Source organism: Indicator indicator, chromosome 3, assembly GCF_027791375.1.
Source record: "Indicator indicator isolate 239-I01 chromosome 3, UM_Iind_1.1, whole genome shotgun sequence".
NCBI lineage: Eukaryota > Metazoa > Chordata > Aves > Piciformes > Indicatoridae > Indicator > Indicator indicator.
The window spans coordinates 2,040-22,302 of NC_072012.1; the positions used below are offsets into that span (position 1 = coordinate 2,040).

The 20,263-nt window shown below is 58.5% G+C and overlaps 1 protein-coding gene across 1 annotated transcript in view; it reads right to left on the reverse strand.

Annotated features, from left to right (window-relative positions):
* Positions 1–923: 923 nt before the first annotated feature.
* Positions 924–20,263, reverse strand: part of LOC128980865 (SH3 and multiple ankyrin repeat domains protein 3-like) — a gene marked incomplete at its 3' end in the record, with an annotated part of 226,171 nt that continues 206,831 nt past the window's right edge. Inside the window, exons 17-21 of the mRNA XM_054399419.1 lie at positions 9,393–9,528; positions 6,267–6,347; positions 3,548–3,571; positions 1,867–1,994; positions 924–1,023 (exon numbers count right to left, since the gene is read on the reverse strand). Coding sequence (XP_054255394.1) covers positions 924–1,023; positions 1,867–1,994; positions 3,548–3,571; positions 6,267–6,347; positions 9,393–9,528 — 469 coding nt within the window. The remainder of the gene's footprint in view (positions 1,024–1,866; positions 1,995–3,547; positions 3,572–6,266; positions 6,348–9,392; positions 9,529–20,263) is intronic.

Below are 20,263 nucleotides of genomic sequence, written 5' to 3' on the forward strand. Positions count from 1 at the left end.
GGAGCAACTTGTTGGAGAAGACCTTGATGCCTATCTGGTTCCAGACTCCTTTCAAGTAGTTGTAGAGAACCTCAACTTCCGTTTCTCCAGGCCCAGCAAGCCCTGCTCCCTCAGCTGCTCCTTACAAGCTCTCCAGAACTTTCTCCTTCTACTCCAGACCCTTTCCCAGCTCTGTTGCCCTTCTCTGGACCTGCTCCTGCCCCTCAATGCCCTTCTGGGAGTGAGGGACCCCGACCTGAGCCCAGGATTCCAGGTGTGGCCTAAGCAGTGCCCAGTGCAGGGGGGACAATCCCTGCCCTGCTCCTGCTGGCCACACCATTGCTGATCCAGGCCAGGCTGCTGCTGGCCTTCTTGGCCACCTGGGCACAAACTGGCTTATCTTGGCTGTGACCAAGCTGCCCTGCAAACCTTTTGGGACAGGGTTTGACGCCTCAACACAGCCCCTTCCAACCACTGTCCTCTTCTTTACCAAGCTGTCACCCGCCCCATGCTGTCACCCGCCCCATGCTGTCACCCTGGAACACCTCCTGGTCTGCCACTCCACCACCCTTCAGCACATTGCATGCCCAGCCCAGCCCAGCCTGGGCCAAGAGAAGATCAGCCACCCTCCCCTGCCACTGTGGGGGGTGGGAGAAGCTCCCTGGCTGTCCCATAAGGACACCATGAGAGGATGGACTTCAGGAGGTCCCCAGCTTCTGCAGCCCAATCTTCTCAAGAGCAGGACCCATCTCAGTAGTAGAACAAACATCTCAGCAACCTTCAGAGTAGAACCACACTCGACATCTTCCACCACCAGTCCCTTCCAACTCAACTGTGACCTCCCTCTCCCACGACCTTCAGCAGGTCTCAGCTGCAGGCAGTGCCAGGTCTGAACAGGGACCTTCAGTGACCTCCACAAGAGGCTTCCCCAGCACTTGGCTTACCTACAGACTTGGTCCTAGGGATGCCCTTGCGCAGCGAGACGTGAGGCTTCTCGGCCAGCACCCCGGCGTGGGCAGCCATCCCCTGCCGCTCAAACAGGGACTGCAGCAAGAGGGGACAAAGCAGGACATTGGGGCTTGCACAAGGTGCACCTCCCAGGGGCCCTCCCAACGCCCCTGCATTCACTCATCCATGGCCTCCAGCATAGTCATGGCTGAGATGGAGCTGCAAGGACCCAGAGCTTCACCTCAGCCCACTACAGCCTGGGTGGGGCTCCAGTCCCACCCCAACATCACCCTGAAGCTCCAGTTCCACCCCAATATCACCCTGAAGCTCCAGTTCCACCCCAACATCATCCTGGAGCTCCAGTTCCACCCCAACATCACTCAGGAGCTCCAGTTCCACCCCAACATCATCCTGGAGCTCCAGCTCCACCCCAACATTACCATGGAGTTCCAGGTCTCTCCAACATCAGCTAGACCCTGTCCTATACTGGAGACCTAAGCTCCACAACCACCTACAGATCCACTTCCAGACCCTCACCCAGTGCCCATAACAAACCGGAGAGCATGCACCCAGCAGCCCAGGCTCCTGCTCCGTGTCCTCATCTGCTGCAGGCATTCTCCTTCCATGCACCATGTCAAGCCCTAGCCCTCCAGCCCTTGTCCCACAGCCATGCTGCTGTCCCTCCAGCCCTTGTCCCACAGCCATGCTGCTGTCCCTCCAGTCCTTTTCCCACAGCCATGCTGATGTCCCTCCAGCCCTTGTCCCACAGCCATGCTGCTGTCCTCCAGTGCCATCACCCACAGCGGTGCCCCCAGCTGCATTGCCTCCTGTGGTGCCCCCAGCCCTGGCAGCAGTGCCCCCAGCCCTGGCAGTGGTGCCCCCCGCCTTGGCAGCGGTGCTCCCAGCCCCGGCACGGTGCCCGGCTGCCCGCTGGCTCACACTGATCTCTGCGGGGGTCATCCTGCGGCTTGTTGGCCGCTGCTTGACGGTGGCTGCCCTGGAGTCCGCTTCCACCATGTCCGCCCTCAGTGCTGGCTCGGCGGCAGCCAGGATCTCATCCAGCTTCTCTGCAACCCAAGGGAGAATCAACAGGTCAGGGAGCACCATGCCCAGGCAGCTCCCTTGGCACACCCATCTCCACCTGGTCCCTGCAGCCTGCGGAGCATCAGCAACACCTCCCTGGAGGAGTTCAAGGCCAGGCTGGATGAGGCCTTGAGTGACCCAGGCTGGTGGGAGGTGTGCCTGCCCTGTGTGCCTGCCCATGGCATTCTGGATGATCTTTAAGGTCCCTTCCAACCCAACCCTTTCTGTGCAGTGGGGAAGTGGCTGTTGGGGTGTCTCCTCCTTCCCCAGCCAGCAGCTAAGGAAGGTTTTGGAGGTGTTTCTGGAGCCACTCAAGCACCACAATGCACAACCAGTCACCAGCACCCCGAGCTGCACCTGCTGCATCTCTAGCACTCCTGGACCAGCCTGCCTGACCTCCAGGGTTTGTCCTGCCACCTCCCATGGCAGGGACCATTCTTGGTTGTCCCACATGATGAGGAACCTTCATCCTTCCATTAGAAAAAGAGCAAATTCTGGCCCAGATCTAACTTTGATCTTCAGAATGAGCCTGAGTCCCCCCCAACCCTGAGTCCTCATCCCCTAGAGGACCTTCAAAGCTGTGGAGATGTGTTGCTGAGGGACATGGTTTGGTGGTGCCCTGGCAGTCAACAGTTGGACTGGATGATCTTAAAGGGCTTCTCCAACCAAAACTATTCTGACCACCACCAATGCAGAAGAGTCCACACTGCAGGGCCAGGACAAGGGTGATGTCTTTGCTCCATCCAGGAGCTTTCAACCCTGACAAGAACCTCCTGCTTCTGTAGAGTCCCTCAGGCAATGTCCCTTCCACAACCACCACGTACAGAGCCCTCCTGCAACCAGCTTCACTGCAGCCAGCCTGGGCACCAACAATGTGGCCTCCATGGGAGGTGGCCCTCTCTAACCCAATCCAGGACACTCAGAAGCCAAACCAGCTCCTCCTCAGCCAACTGTTGGGGTTTCCCTGACAATTAACACCTTGAAGATTCAGACCAGGCCAATCTGGCCAAGAAAAGTTGGACCAGATGATCCTTGATGTCCTTCCAACCTGGTCTTCTAGTAGTTAAAGGGGGACTAGGAGAGCTTTAAAGGTCCCTTCAACCCAAGCCAGCCTGTGACTCTAGGACTCTATGGCTTGGGTAAGCCTTTGGAGCTGCCACTAAAGCCTGCCCACAGCCCAGGTCCATCCTCAGGGACTTCCTTGGTTTGGGGACCACCAGGAGCAGCAGGACCTGCAGTGCTGGACATGGCAAAGAGCATGGCTGCCACATCACTTGGCTGAGCTCCAGGGGCTGGAGGAGCCTCTTCTCAGGACCCCACCCATGGGGACATTCCTACACCAGGCCCTTTCCCCGCAGAGCAAACACCAAGGAATGACAACATGGTGTGGGGGGTGGAGGAGCCCCTGGGAGCTCCCTGCAGCTGAGCCATTCCCTGTGACAAGCAGGGGACAAGGAGCTGGGGTGCACCTCCTCGAGTGCCTGGGTGGGTGCTGGTGGGAAAGGGGGAGCCCCAGGACACATTTGGTTTCACTCACCCCCTTTTCTTCTCCTCATGGAGGCTTGGAATCAAGAAACAGAAGACATCATGAGTGGCATGCACCTTCTGCTCCCCCCAGCCCAGCCTCGCTCCCTGGGCTCTTGGGGTGCTGCAGCTCCTCATGCATCCCCCTGGGGGTGGCCAAAGCCTATCCTGGACCCATGGCTGAGCAAGGACCAAACCAAGCTGGGTTCTCCACAGCCCCACCACTGGACCAGCCCTTGGTGAGCCCTCCTCCTCCTTCCTCTTCCTTCTCAGACCAGGAGAGCAGAGGGAAGGAAGATCAGGAGGTCTGGGTGGGCTTTAATGCCCCAGCCATGGAGGAAACTCCTTTAAGAGCTGCTAGTCTCTCCATGCCCCCTAAGGAGGCATCTCCTTGGCTTCCAGCATGGTCAGGAGGATTGCTGGGAAGCTGCTCCTCAAGGGATTGGTCCAACGTGCCAGAAGATGCCAACACAGCTGCAGGACAGGGCCAGGCTGCGAGGACAAAGGGACTGGAACCATCCAACCAAGGTCCTGCTAAGAAGCTGCAGGTGGAGATGTTCCTTTCCCCACCAGCACTGTCCCCTCAGGAGAGGAGATGAGGCTCTGAACCTTCTCACCACTGAGGCTTGGGTGGGACCTGCCCCAAACCCAAGCAGAGCTGGGGGATGTGCCACCAGCAGCACATCCCTGGGGCCGTGTGGTGGGACAGGGCTCAGCCTTCTCCCTGCTCCAAGGATGTGGAGCAGAGCCCAACCACTGTGGTGGTTCCTGGAGAAGGTGAGGACTATGACACATCCCCACGTTCCTCTCCCAGGAGACAGCTGCAGCTCCCCAGCCCTCTCCAGGCACAAGAGGCAGTGTCTGGAATGCCAAAGCCTCCTGGAGATGAGGACTCAGTGCTGATGCATCCTCTGGCAGAGCTGCTGGCTCTGCTCTTTGTGCCTTCCCTCTCCTCCAGCCCCACCAGTTCTGCTCACCCCAGCCCAGGGACCCTTCCTCACACCTGTCTGGTGGAGAGGTCCCCACACCCCACTTGGCAACCCCCCTGCCCAAGGCTGGACTTGGGGTCCCAGGTTGGCTCATCCCTCTGTCACGAGGTGTGGCTCAAGCTGCTGAGGGCAGGTGAAGCTGGGGAAGGCGTCCTCTGAGGCAAGGAGCTGGTGAGACACCATCACCATTGTGTAACATCAGCCCCAGGCTGGCTGCAAAGGGAAGAACCCCGAGTGGCACAAATGGGATGCTCTGAGGCCTCTCCTCAGGGCTGCTGGTGGCCACCACACCTTCAGTTTCAGCACCAAGGGCTGGAGAAGCAGGGAGAGAGGGGGGGAACCAAGGCAGTGAGCTCAGCAGAAAAGAAGCCACCAAGCAGCTGCTACAAACCCTTAAACACTCCAGAGCTGTCCCTTCAGCCCCATGGCTGACCATGAGCTTGACCCTCCCACAGTCCAGGTCTTCCCAGGGAACCCCACGGGGTTGGACATGACTCGGGGACAGGGAGCAGAATGGGACAGGTTCTGGACCTTCAGTCAAAGCCCTGAAAGAAAGGGAAGGTGGTGGGTCCCTGCCTGGCTTCCTGCCCCTCTGGTGGGTTCTCCTCCCACGCAGGAGGTTGGACTTTGATAATCTTCAAGGTGCCCTTCTACGAGAGGCTGTGGCCACCAAACCCAGCCCTGCACCCCCACCACAGCACAACCAGCACAAGAAGAGCAGGAGCCTGGCCCAAGTTGGCACTGGGCACTGCTGGAGTGGGTGCCCCACGCTCTGCCCATGCTCTTGGTGGGTTCCCCATGGTACATCCAACATCCTACCCTACACCAGTCTGGAACTACCCATCGTGGCAGAGTCAAGCTCGTGTGGCACCAGAGCAGGGTCCCTCCACATTTCAGGTCCTAAGGACCACTGCTCTGCCAGCCAACCTTGGCACTGCCACCACCAGGGAGTGCCTACCTTAGCTGCCCTGTGGCACGGGGCTTAAGGAGGGCACCAGAAGAGCTGAGAAGGGCTGGGTTCAGTGGGCACCAGGACAGCTGGGAAGGGCTGGGCTCAGTGGGCACCAGAGCTGAGCAGAGTGCAGGGCTTGGGCACAGGATCTGTGGATGCCAGGCAGGAGTGGGCGTGGGGGCTTTAAGCAACACTGGGAGCTGAGGGCTGGGGCTGCCAGGGCAGCTGGAGGCGTGGGCAGGGTGGGTGGGGGTTGCAGGAGATGTGGGCACAGGCACAGGTGGGTATGGAGGCCACAGCTCTTGGTGGGCACAGCCCTGGGGGGCTCAGCTCAGGGTGGTACAGTCTAGAGGGGTACAGCCTGGGAGGGAAGAGCCTGGGGGAGATCTGTGAGGTGGGCGCAGCCTGGGGAGGGACAGAGCCTGGGTGGGGCACAACCCAAGCCTTTTTGTGGGGGAGGGTCCTGCACCCTTCTGCCAACAGGGTCTCATCCACCACACCACCACAATGGGCAGCCTGGCATAAGGAGCTTCCTTGTGCCCCTGCCCATGCATTTCCCTTGGAGATGGGCACCACAGGATGGGCTCTGCTGCTCCATCCCCCTCCCCACATGCCCCCCATGCACCCCCACCATGCACCCCCTGCACGGAGATGGAGCTAGAGTAAGTTCTGCTGCTCCCTCCCCTGCCCACCCTGCGTGAAGGCAGAGCTGAGCATGGCTTCTGCCGCCCCATGCCCACACCATACCCCAGCAGCCTTCCTTCCCAGCCGTGCCCAGCCGAAGCCCTTACCCAGCTCCTCCAGCTCGGCAGTCATGGACTTAGAGCGCAGGGTGAGGGTGGTGCTGGGGGCTCTCTTGGGGGGTGGTGGCGCTGCAAGGAAGAGAGATGGCATCGTTTTGCCCTTCCTGTCCAGCAGCCTTCGCGGGGTGGCAAGGTGGAGGTGCCACTTCTTCTCCACGGCCTGGATCTCCTCGTACTCGCGGGACGAGGAGTCGCACTGCTGCAGGATCTTGTTGAGGCTGCGCGTGGAGGCAAACTTCTTCATGGTCCAGCTGGGCACGGCCCGCGGGCACCAGGCACCTGCGGCGGGCAGCTGCCACACACGGCCCTCAGCAGGGCAGAGTCCGGGTCATGTCCCCCGAAAAACAGACCCCCAAAAGCCCCACCCTGGACACCCAGCGGAGACGCTGTGGGCCCTGGGCGAGTTTACGGAGGCGAGGGGGTTGCCCGCCCCCGGGGTTCCGGCTGCCTGCCCACCGTGGGTGCCATGGGGGCAGAGGGTGGGGAAAAGGAAGAGGAGGAACCAGCCGAGGCTCGGCTCAGGCTCTGGTCCCCAAACAACCCCCCCGCGACCCACCCTCCGCTGCGGCCCCTAAGGCAGAGGCAATGGCGGCAGCCGGCTCCATGCCGGGCAGCCCTGGCACATGGTGGGCACGAGGTGGCACCAGGCCGAGCCGGGATCGGTGTTGTGCCAGGCTAAGGTGCTGTACCGGGGTGAGCCGCCACGCCAGGAGGAGATGCAGTGCCACGACCAGGTGGTGCCGTGCCAAGAGCCAGTGCCGTGCCGGGAGCTGGTGCTGTGCCAGGCTGTGGTGCTGCCCTAAGGGGCTCCCTAGCCAGGCTGACCCGCGGGGGTGCTCCCAGAGGAGGTGCATGCCATGAGCCTAGCGAGCAGGGAGCAGTTGCTGGCTATTCCTCTTCACTTGGGTGCCTCCTCCTCCTCCTCACCCGCCGCCTGCCAGCGCTGGATTCAACGCTCAGCCATTGCCATGGCAACGCCAGCTCCGGGCTGCAGGCTGCGCTGGCACTGCCTGCATCACGGCACCCAGCAGGGGCGGATTCCACCCCAAAAATGCCAGTGCCGGTGCCAACAGGGTGAGTGGAGTTCCAGAGGAGGGGACAGGGGGTGGGGCTGGCCCTCTCCTGCCGTGCCAGGGTTCCAGCAGAGGGGGCTTAGATCTGGTGCCACCACTGGAAGTTCCAAGCATCTGCCCGGCTGGGTGGGCAAGGGGCACGGGCAGTGAGGGGCAGCAGTGGGGCAGCAGGGTAGGGGGCAGCAGCAGCAGTGTTGGGTCCCAGCACTGGTCCTGGCACTGGTCCTGGCACTGGTGCCAGCACTGCTCTCAGCACCAATCCTAGCACCAATGCCAGCACCACTCCCTGTTCCTCCTCCCTGCCCACGGCTTCTGCTTTTGTGCCCTGACAACAAAATTGCAGCTCCGGCTGCCAGGGCTGAGCTGTCTCCCTCCCCCTCTGCACATGTGCAGTGCCAGCAGAGTGGCACCCAGCACCCCAACCAGTGCCCTGATCCAGCACCCCCACCAGCATCCAGCACCTCCCACCAGTACCCTGTTCTTGGCACCTTGCTCCAGCGCTACCCCACCAGTACCCACTACCCCTTACAGTGCCCAGCACCTTGCTTCTGGCACCCTGCTGCAACACCCAGCACCAACCACCAGTACCCAACGCCTCACTCCTGGCACCCTGATCCAGAACCCAGCACCCCCCCATCAGTACTCTACTCCTGGCACCATGCTCCAGCAACCAGCACCCCCCACCAGTACCCTTCTCCTGGCATCCTGATCCAGCAGCTAGCACCCCTAACTGTACCCTGATCCAGAACCTGGCACCCCCCCACCAGTACCCTGCTCCTAGCACCCTGCTCCAGCACCCAGCACCAACCACTAGTGCCCAGCACCTTGCTCCTGGTGCCCTGCTCCAGCACCCAGCACCAATCACCAGTGCCCAGCACCTTGCTCCTGGCACCCTGCTCCAGCACCCAGCACCAACCACCAGTGCCCAGCACCTTGCTCCTGGCGCCCTGCTCCAGCGCCCAGAACCAACCACAAGTGCCCAGCACCTTGCTCTTGGCACCCTGCTCCAGCACCAACCACCAGTACTCAGCACCCCACTCCTGGCACCCCACTCCTGCCCCACAGCATCTCCCTACAGACAGCCCAGAGTGGGCACAGACAGGAACAGTCTGCCCTCTGCTGCCAGCTGCTGCCTCCTTAAGTGGCTGCTCTCAGATGTGCCCCTGCCCCCCACGGCTGGATGCCCCCTGCCATGGTTCCACCACCAACCTTCCCCCCAGGGCCCACCTCTGGCTGAGGGTCTCAGCTCTGCCCTCAGGGTCTGGGGACCAGGGGGTGAAGGCCCAGAGCCTTCTGGCGGCCCCATGACTGCCTGTGGTGGTTTCCCTGAGCAAAGACAAGTCCCACATGTGGCAAATGGCACCAGCAGCTTCCATCCATGAGGTCCCCCTTGGCACCCCCAATCATGGGGGGCTGTCCTCCACCCTGGCACCCCCTGCAGGCTGTGGGCACCGAGCTCCATCCTAATGCCCTCTGCATCTCTGCAGGGAACATTTTCCACCATGCCAGCCCCAGGCTGAGCAGGGGCTGCTCTCCATCACCCCTGCCTCCCATGGTGGGGCTGGTTCTGCACCATGCAACCTCCCTGCACACCAAAGTGGGGGCATTTGCCCTCTGTGACCCATCCCAGGTCAGCGACGAGGGGCAGGTCTCTGCTCTCAGTACCACCTCCATGGGCACCAGAAGCTGCTGGGCTCCTCAGGAGGAACCAGTTTCAGTGTGGCACCAGAGTTGCTGGTGTCCTGGCCATGGACAGGACCAGCAGACACTGGCTGTGCCCAGCTGCCCCAGTGCCACCTCCACCATCCCCTGTGCCACTCTGCAGCCAGAGCAGCCCAGCCGTGCCAGCACTCTGTGTGCAGAGCTTTCCATGCCAGCCTCGGGGCAGGTCTTCCCACCACAGTGCCCTCTTTCCTCAGCAGCTTTAGGGTCACCCACTCATGCCAGGCTCCTCCTGGTAGACCCAGGTGGCTTCTAGACCCATGGGCATGTGTAGGTGATGCCACCCACCCCGCCCACCCTCCCCCCCAGTGCCACCTACCCTTCTTCCGAACCACTTCTTCTGACTCTGGCTTGCGGCTGACGGACACAACCTTCATCACCAGGTGGTTGCCACCTTGTCGGATCAGGGACACCACCTGCTTGTGCCCCACCTTCACCACGTTGACACCATTCACCTGGGACACAGAGGGCAGAGGTGAGGGCCAGCTGGCACCAAGACACCCAGAGGGCGTCAAGACACCAACCTGGGGTGACCTTGCACCTCCTGCATCTGATCTACAGCCCAGCAGGTTCTCAGAGCTCAGCTGTGCCATCCACCAGCAGCCTCAACCTTCACACAGCCAGGGGTGGGAACCCTCAAAGGTCATCTTGGCCAAGCCCCCCATGAAACATGTCCAACCAGACCTGCTGGAGAAGCTGAGGAACCTCAAGAGGCCAGTGCAGACCAGCACACACCAGGGCTTCAGACAAGAGCTGGACCTTCTCCTTCCTACTGGGCCACCAAGACAGACCACCAAAAGCTCATTGCTGTCCCCATCTTTAGCTCTACCATGACCTTCTTGTCATTTGCCCACAGGCACTGGGCCAAAATGCAAAAAGCCACCTCAGGTGCTTGGGGGATCCACCAAGGAGCAACCCAACAGGAGGTTCTCCATGAAGCAATGACAGATGGACCCTCCCCTGTGGGTGCTGGGCTGGAGGGGGGCTGGGGATGAGGAGGACACAACTCAGGAGCTTCATCACTGGGAACCAGAGGTGGTCACACTGCTGAGCTGTGGTGGGGCTGCTTTTAGAGGGAGGAAACAGCTGGTGGGCAAACAAGGGAGAAGTGATAACGGACGAGAGAATCATGGAATCATTTGGCATGGAAGAGACCTTGAGGCTCATGAAGTCCAACCCTTGAGCCAGCACTGCCAGAGCACCACCAACCCATGGCCCTCAGCACCACATCTCTACTGCTTTGAAATCCCTCCAGGGATGGGGAATCTACCACTGCCCTGGGCAGCCTGCGCCAGGCCAGACTCAGGAGGCAGAAATTGTTCCTCCTGGCCAGGCTCAGCCTCTCCTGGGTCAACTTGAAGCCATTTCCTCTTGTCCACTACCTTGTTCCTTTGGAGAAGAGACCAAGCCCATCTGGATCCAGCCTCCTTGCAGGGGGCTGTAGAGAGCCAGAAGGCTTTCAAAGGCCTCAAGGGGTGGGGACTCCAATTATAATAGCTACAGAACTCAACCCCTGGCTCTAACACTCTCCAGAAATGGGGTCCCACCAGCCCTGTCCCACCAGCAGTGTCCCACCAGCACTGTCCCACCAGCACTGTCCCATCAGCAGGGTTCCACCAGCACTGTCCCACCAGCACTGTCCCACCAGCACTGTCCCACCAGCAGGGTTCCACCAGCAGGGTTTCAGCAGGGTTCCACCAGCACTCTCCAACCAGCACTGTCCCACCAGCACTCTCCCACCAGCAGGGTTCCACCAGCACTGTCCCATCAGCAGTGTTCCACCAGCCCTGTCCCACCAGCACTGTCCCATCAGCAGTGTCCCACACCAGCACTGTCCCACCAGCAGGGTTCCACCAGCACTGTCCCACCAGCACTGTCCCACCTCCCTTGCTGCCCCTGCACCTCTACCAGTGCCAGAGACCTGAAGTAAGCTGCCCAGATTGAGAATGGAGACAAGAAGATGTTCTCCACTGTGAGGGTGGTGAGAGCCTGTGCCAGGCTGCCCAGAGAGGTGGGAGCTGCCCCATGGCTGGCACCACCCCAGGTGAGTGGTTTGTTTGGGGCTGTGAGCAACCTGCTGTGGTTGGGGATGTCCCTGCTGGCTGCAGGGGCTTGGACTGGATGAGATTTGAACAGTTCCTTCAACCCAAAGCTGGTTCCATGGTCCTACAACTCTCTGGAACCCTCTTGGCCAGGAGAACATCAACCCCAAGGCACACCCAGTGTTGGTGAGAACCCTGCCCAAGCTAGGTCAGGTGGCACAACCTGTGGCCATGCTTGGACACTGCATGGACAACACAGTTGAAGACATCATTTTTGCAGCTTTGCCAAGCAGGGGGAAGGGCACAGTGGAAGTCCTTCACCTCCCCCCCCCACCTTCCTGAGGCCACCTGAGAAGATGAATGACAGAACCCCACAACTGCAACCAGCTGCAGCTGGATGCTCACTCCAGGGAAGCTTTCCCAGCAGCTGCTGAAAGGTCCAGGCCCCTTGCCCACAGAAAGAAAGGAGCAAAGCTGGTGACCAGGCTCGCTCCTGGAGGATGTGGCCTGAAGTTCTCCAGCCCTTCTGCAGGCCCCAAGCTGTGCTGAGTCACTCCAGGCTGACCAGTGCTGCCTGTCGGCATCTCCCAGGCTGGGCTTTCACCAGACGTTGGTCCCACCAAGCAGCACCTGAGAACCTGCCCAGTGAGGCCACCACAGGTGCTCAGGAGGCAACAGGGGGTTGTGGTTTGTTGCTGCTGACCTGAAATAGGACCTCAGCCAAGCCACCCAGCAGAGCTCCAGCAGGAGCAGGACAGGTTGGAGCAGGGAACCATCTCCCACCAAAGGAAGAGAAGCTCTTGGACATGAGAAGGCCCCAGAGTGAGCAGAGCAAACTGGGTGACCTCCAGGAGCAGGCCCATGGACGACCCATGGTGGCCTCACAATGCTGGAGGCACTGCCTGAGATACTCAGAGCAGGTCTAGATGCCAGGAGGTGAAGGTGCAGAGATGGATCTCCAAGGAGATCTGCAACTGGGAGACCTCCCACCGAAGGAAGTGCTCCAGACCATGGCTGGTCCTCACATGGGGAGAGGGTTGGACGAGAAAGATCTGCCAGGGAGTGGTGGAACCTGGCTGGCTTTGATCCAGCAACAAAGAACAAACCCAGGTCCTTAGACACGACTGCCTGCTGAGGGTGGCAGGCCCTTGGAGATGGCCTTTGGGCCTGGAAGAAGACAACGGACCAAGAATCAAACCATGTGGAAAGGGTCTTCAAAACGTAGAAGAACACAGATCAAAATGTCAAGGTCAAGGCCTGGCCATCCCCAACTTCTCCAACCACCTTTTGAGCAGCTCAGTGAGGCAGCAGTGCTGAGGAGGCCCAAGAGGACACTGAAGAGCTCCAGGAGGACACTGAAGAGCTCCAGGAGGACCAGAAGGTAGCTACAGTGGCTGTGGGGACCACCTTGTTGTGCTGGGTGAGGGGACTTGCTGGCTGGAGGAGCTGAGAGGCTCAAGCAGCTTTGTACCTTCAGTCCTGAACCAATGGCAGGAGCACAAAGGTCCTCCTGAGCCAGCAAGCCCAAGCTGAAGAGGAAGGGTTGTGTGAGGAGGTCAGGCCAGCATGAAACATGGACAGATAGAACGAGCCAGGGGGTGCCCAGGTGGCCAAGAAGGCCAGCAGCAGCCTGGCCTGGATCAGCAATGGTGTGGCCAGCAGGAGCAGGAAAGGGATTGTTCCTCCTGCACTGGGCACTGCTGAGGCCACACCTGGAATCCTGGGGTCAGGTTTGGGTCTGTCATTCCCAGAAGGACATTGAGGGGCAGGAGCAGGTCCAGAGAAGGGCAACAGAGCTGGGAAAGAGTCTGGAGAAGAAGAAGGATATGAAGAACTTGTGAGGAGCAGCTGAGGAGCTGGAGTGGTTGGGCCTGGAGAAAAGGAGGCTGAGAGGAGACCTTCTGGCTCTCTACAGCTCCCTGCAAGGAGGCTGCAGCCAAGTGGGGGTTGGGCTCTTCTCCCAGGGAACAAGAGATGGGACAAGAGGAAATGGCCTCAAGTTGCCCCAGGAGAGGTTAGCCATGAGGAACAACTTCTGCCCCTTGAGGGTTGCCCAGGTCTGGCCCAGGCTGCCCAGGGCAGTGGTGGAGTCCTCATCCCTGGAGGGGTTTCAGAGCCATGGAGATGTGGTGCCTCTGAGGGTCATGGGTTGGTGGTGCCCTGGCAGTGCTGGGTCAAGGATTGGACTCCAGGAGCTTCAAGGTCTTCTCCAACCAACACCATTGTGTGATTCCATGGTTCCAGCACTCCATGGTTCAAGCACTCCATGCCAACCACCACATTCTCATTCTCAAGCCTCTGTTGATGTTCTCCACACCAAAAACTTCATTCCCACCACCACTCAGCTTCCATCCCCTCAGAAAGACCACAGCAGAGAACCTTCCACCAACCACTTTGAGAGCTCTTCAGGGCTTTCTGGCAGCTCTGGGAGGCTGAGGTAGAAGCTGGGGAGATGTTCCTCACCGCCTGTGCATCTGAGGGGACTATTTTTGGCTCTCTCCTTGGTTACAGCTGGGAAACTCTCTGTTCCCCAGCTCAAAGCAGAGATGGAAGCCTCCTCCTGATTGGTTTCAAAGCTTCAGCAGAACCTTGCTGCCTGGGTGGGGTTTTGTGGTGGCTTTTTCTCTTTTTTTGGCACCAGAAGATGCAATTTGAGCATTTTCAGAGCGAAAATGGAGCTCCACCAGACCTCCTCCTCTCTTTTTTCTTCTCCTCCCTAATGCTCTAAAATTCCTCAATTTGCCGTCTGATATTTCTCCAACTCTTCTGACCACCCTCCCACATAACCTCCAGCAACTCCAACTCCAAACCATCTTAACTCTATCCTTGTGTCCTGCTTCTTCTCATCCTCTTGAGGTGGGGCAGGTTCTGCCCCAAAATCTTGCCCCATCCCACCCCAACTCTGAGCCTTCATTTAGTGCCCTGTCCTCAAATGACCCCCAGATTGGGTTAAGTATGAAAAGATTATCTTCATAGGTCTCAACCCCCTGAGGGTCAGGAGATGCCTCCTCCCCAGGATACCCCTCATGGGTTGATGAACAGCATCAAAGAGTCAAAAAAGCATGGACATGATTCAGATGGATCCAAGATGGCCAGTTCCAACCAGCAAGCCAACCCCCCTATGGCCATCCAACCATGAGGGCATCAAGTCCAACCAGCAACCCAACACCACCAAGGCCATCAAACCATGAGGGCATCAAGTCCAACCAGCAACCCAACATCACCATGGCCATCCAACCATGAGGGCATCAAGTCCAACCACCAACCTAACACCACCATGGCCATCAAACCATGAGGGCATCAAATCCAACCACCAACCTAACACCACCATGGCCATCCAACCATGGGGGCATCAAGTCCAACCAGCAACCCAATACCCCCATGGCCATCAAACCATGAGGGCACTAAGTCCAACCAGCAACCCAACACTCCCATGGCCATCCAACCATGAGGGCACCAAGTCCAACCAGCAACCTAACACCCCCATGGCCATCCAACCATGAGGGCACCAAGTCCAACCAGCAACCCAACACCCCTATGGCCATCCAACCGTGAGGGCATCAAGTCCAACCAGCAACCCAACACCACCATGGCCATCAAACCATCAGGGCATCAAGTCCAACCAGCAACCCAACACCACCATGGCCATTAAACCCTGTCCCCAAGTGCCATGACCACAGGTATCTTGAATACCTCCAGGGATGGTGACTCCACCTCCTCTCTGGACAGCCTGTTCCAATGCCTGACCAGAATGGAGACAGCCAGATCCTGACCACCAGAGCTGCTGTGATACCACCATAACGCTACCAGAATCATCAACTCTTGGTTTTCTTCTGTCAAATGACATCGCTCCTGGGTGGCATCATCTGACAGTAACCAGGTGACCTACAGAGGTGCTGAGGGCCCTGGAGCAGCTCTGTGAAGAGAAAAGCCTGAGAGCCCTGGAGTTGAGAGCCTGGAGGAGAGCAGGCCCAGAGGGGATCTCCTCAGTGCTCAGCAAGAGCTAAAGGACCTGCAGAGGGCAAGAGGCTGGGGCCAGACTCTGCTCAGTGGTGCCCAGGGACAGGACAAGGGCCAAGGGGCACAAACTGGACCCCAGCAGGTTCCATCAGGAGCAGCTTGTTTGGTGTGAGGGTGCTGGAGGCCTGGAGCAGGCTGCTCAGAGAGGTTGTGGAGTCTCCTTCTGTAGAGAGCTTCAACCCCCCCTGGCCATTGTGCCCCTGGGCAAGCTGCTGTGGGTGCCCCTGGTGGAGCAGGGGGGTTGGACTGGATGAGCTCCAGAGGTCCCTTCCCACCCCACCATGCTGGGATCTGGGGACTCTGTGATGTTCCCCAGGAGGCAATGTCCTCCTGTTGATGACCCCCTACCAGGGCAGGTTCCTCTGTAGGCCAAGGAGAAGGTCACAAACTCCTGCCTATGTCCATAATCTCCTGGGTGTCCATCTGCATGTGCTCCATGTAGGAACCAGATGGAGATGGACACACAAGGGCTGGCACATCCATCACCAGCTAGAGGCTCCTTAAGGAAAGCAAAAGGCCTAGAAGAAAGCTGGGGACAGGTTCTTGAGCAGGACTTGTTGGGATAGGACAACGGGTGATAGTTTGAAACTCAAAGAGTGGAGACAAGATGTTCTTCACTGTGAGGGTGGTGAGAGCCTGGCCCAGACTGCCCAGAGAGGTGGGAGATGTCCCATCCCTGGTACCATCCCAGGTGATGTTGTTTGGGGCTGTGAGCAACCTGCTCTGGTTGGGGATGTCCCTGCTGCCTGCAGGAGGTTGGACTGGAGCAGCTTGGAAGGTTCCTTCAACCTTAAAGCCATGGAGGAGGTGTGCAGTGAAGGTCCACAGGGGAACACACATTTCCTTGTCCAGATGACCAGGAGTTTGGAAGCTCTCCTCATGTTCTCAGAGCATGGAAGGTAACCATGGACAGAGGGCTGCGATGTGGTCAAGCTCAGAGACCTGGAACAGCATCTGTTGTACCAAGGTGTGGCCATAGTTGTCTCCAGGAAGGCCAAGGAGGTGTCTCTATGTGATGAAGCTGCAGTGTGGGAGCACAGAGATGGCTTCTGCCAGTCCCTGCATCTAGGCTGAGAACAGGGCAGGGACATTGGGTCTGTCCCCACAACCAGAGACAAGCTGCTGGGTGAGGTCACCCATAAACAACTGGTGGAAGTCTTGCAAGCCCTCATCCTCTCCCTGCCCAGACATCTGCTGGCCACGGAACCTAGGAGGCCACTGGTGACACCTCACCCTAACACTGCTTCTGCTCCACTCTGGCTCACCGACAGAGAAGAAGTGGTGGTCACTGTGGTGGTCACAAGACAATTGTCAGATGGCTGCCTCTGGAAGGAGGTTTGAAAACTGAGCAGCAGAGCTGGGCTCTGAAGTCCAGGACAGACATCAGCTTCTTGAGGAGAAGGCCAAAGGGAAGGGGGAGATGGGTGCCACAGGAACGTTGTTGAGATGTGAGGAAGAAGCCACCCACCATGGCTGGCTGGGGATGGAGAAGGCTTCCTTGGGAAGCTTCTGAACCTTCTCAAAACCTACCAGGAGAACCAAGGATAGGCACCAACAAGAGAAGATCAAAAAGGCCAAAACCCAGCTGGGGCAAAGACTCTCAGAGGGAGGACAGAAAGCAGAAGAAGATCTCCTGGCAGCACAGTGGCACCAAAATCAAGTTCAGAGAACATGCCACCAGCCATGGCTGAATTGCAGCTGGGGTCTCCATGCTTCATGGACAAAGTGCCCATGTTCATCCACACAGCTCCCAGATGTGGATGGAGCGCAGCAGAAGGGGTAGGATGGGCAGACAGAAGCGGGGAAGCAACAGCTTAGGGACCTGCATGAAGGTCCACAGGCCTGCTGAGATTGAGCAGAGCTGAGGGAGTCTATCCGTTAGAAGCTCCCATGGGATGCGGAGATGGAGAAATGATCCAGGTGTCTTCCTGAGGCACCAGTGACAGGCCAGGACGTGGTGGTTTAGACTGGAAGAAGCTGGCTTAGAAAAGACATAGGAGGGAAGGGTGAGAGACTCTGCAACAGGTTGCACAGAGGAGCTGGGGAGGCTCCAATCCTGGCAGTGTTCAGGGCCAGGTTGGATGAGGCCTTGAGCTACCTGGACCGGTGAAAGCTGGCCCTGCCCATGGCAGGGGGTTAGGACTGGATGATCTTGAAGATCCCTTCCAACGCAACCCATTCTATGGTTCTATGAATCAATGAAATCCCACACTCAGAATCATGTCCAAAGACTGGATCTCCAAAACCAAGTGTTTCCAGGAAGGTTCTCCTGTGGCTGATGCCAGAGGACAGCAAACAGGCCAAGCTCAGAGAGGCCAAGCCCACAGCAATCTCAGCATCACTTCTGAGCCTCCAGAGAGATCCCCGCCTCTGAGCACAAGGCCACCACAGTGTTCCTTGACTTCACACTTGGAGAAGGTGTCAGTGCTGCTTTGTTGTCAAGGCTTTGCCATCTCCTAACCTGACCCACCAGCAGCTGCACCCACAGCTTCAACTGTGGTGTACCAGCACTCAGAGCCTTCTCTATGAGGATCCTCAACCCCAAGAGCTCCAAGGAGCTGCTCCATGGTTGGTGGCTCCACCACTTATGGTGTGACAGAAGACTTTTGCCAAGAGAGCACAGCCCTGAGACTCATCTGCCACAAGATGCTGTCCACAAACTGGGCTCCTACCGTGGGAAATGTCACCCTGGGGTTCCTCGTGCCATCAGGGTAGAGCTGGTCAGTGAGTCCAGCAGATCTGTCACCTCCTGAGCCAGACCTCAGAGGCCATCTCCACATTGATGTGGTCTCCACAGGAAGAAGTGGCCAACTGGATAGCCAGGCAGGTGCAGGCACCCAGGTAACCAAAGCCTGAAGTGAGGTGAGATAAATCCCACCACTGACCTCTCTACTGAGACCACCATGGCCATCAAACCCTGTCCCTAGTGCCATGACCACAGGTTTCTGAAACACCTCCAGGGATGGTGCCTCCACCACCTCCCTGGGCAGCCTGACCAACATCCATGGGGCACCTCTGCTCAGGTCCTACAACTTCCAGGGCTGCTCCACAGTACAGACCCAGGTGCAGAGATCTGTGGTGGGCCTCATGATGGTGGTGTAAGGTCGATGGTTGAACTTGATCATCTGCACCCCTTTGTCACACAGGCTCTATCCTCCTCAAGGCAGAAGGTCCTCCCTGGGAGTGGGTGAGGACAATCAGGTTCAGCACCCAAGCAGAAGCTTTTCAACATCTTCATCAATGACACTGATGAGGACACAGACAGACAGACAGACAGAGTCTGCTCAGCAAGTTTGCTGAGGATACCAAACTGGGAGGCTTGGCTGAGACTCCTGAAGGCTGTGAGGCCATTCAGTGAGACTTGGGCAGGCTGAGAGCTGGGCAGAGAGGAACCTAATGAGGTTCAACAAGGATGAGTGCAGAGTCCTGCACCTGGGCAGGAAGAATAAACTGCAGCAGGACAGGTTGGGAGGGGATCTGCTGGAGAGCAGCCCCAAGGAGAAGGACCTGGGAGTGCTGGTGGGCAACAAGTTCTGCATGGGACAGCAATGTGCCCTGGGGGCCAAGAAGGCCAAGGGGGTCCTGGGGGGCACTCAGAGGAGTGTGTCCAGCAGATCCAGGGAGGTTCTCCTCCCCCTCTACTTTGCCCTGCTGAGACCTCACCTGGAACACTGCATCCAGTTCTGGGCTCTCCAGTTCAGGAGGGAGAGAGATCTGCTGGAGAGAGTCCAAGGGAGGGCTATGAGGATGCTGAAGGGACTGGAGCCCTGCCCTATGAGGAGAGGCTGAGAGCCCTGGGGCTGTTTGGTCTGGAGAGGAGAAGACTGAAAGGAAATTTAATCAATGTTTATCAATATCTGAGGGCTGGGGCTCAAGAGGGAGGGGACAGGCTCTGCTCACTTGTGCCCTGGGAAAGGCCAAGGGGCAATGGATAGAAACTGCAGCACAGGAGGTTGCACCTCAACATCAGGAGGAACTTCTTCACTGGGAGGTTCCCAGAGCACTGGAACAGGCTGCCCAGAGAGGTTGTGGAGTCTCCTTCTCTGGAGACTTTCCAGCCCCATCTGGATGTGTTCCTGTGTGACCTGTGCTGGATTCTATGGTCCTGCTCTGGCAGGGGGTTGGACTCGATGATCTCTGGAGGTCCCTTCCAACCACTAACACATCTGGGATCTGTGATCCTGTGAACCCAGCCAGTGAGGGACATCTTCAGGAGGAACAAAACCAGGATGGTTGCCACCAGAACACCTGCAGCCAGCAAGGGCTGAGGCAACACAAGAGGCAGGAGACTGAGGACCTGTGACCACTCCACAGGGCTTGGTGGGGCCTGAAGGGGAGGAGGCTGAAGGGTCTGCACCTCCTGAGGAGCATGGGACAGGAGAGCAGAGGAAGCAAGAGCCAAGAAGGTGAGGAGGCAAGAGCCAATGGAGGGACAGCAAGGACCTGATGCCCCAACCTCTGGTGGCACTTCTGACCTGCAGGGAGCCTGAGGACTTGGCTTGGAGGGCAACAGCTCAAACAGACTGGTCCTGAAGCCTGAGTTCCTGTTGGCTCTGCAGGACTGAGGATCCATCTCCACACAGCTCCAGCTCCTTCTGCCATAGCCCAGAGCCAGATGGAGAAGCCTCATGGATCTTGGTGGCCTCCCAGCAGATGGCCCTGACAGAACTGGGACCAGCAGGAGATAAATTCCAGCAGGAGGAGTGAGAAGGCAATGTCCATGACCATGTGCAGGCTGTAGAGGGGGTGAGGAGTTGTCACTGTTGGATGATGACATGACCCAATGCCATGATGGAGCAGAGGACAATGACCTGAGGAACCCCAGTGACCTAATGGGAATCAGTGGACTCCCCAGCTCAGCTACAGCCAGGGCCACCATAGCAGGAGGGTCAGCTTGGGAAACCATGGGAAAAGTTGATGGGAGATATATTCTGGTCAACCAAGGAGGGTTGGTCAGCCTCTGAGGGTGTGGAGCTCATTATGGGATGGCAGGAAAAGCATTCTGACCAGAGCAGGGATACTCCTGCCCCTCTACTCTGCCCTGGTGAGGCCACCTAGGGAGTCTTGGGTTCAGTGCTGGGCTCCCCAGTTCCAGAGGTACTGGGAGCTACTGGAGAGAGTCCAGTGG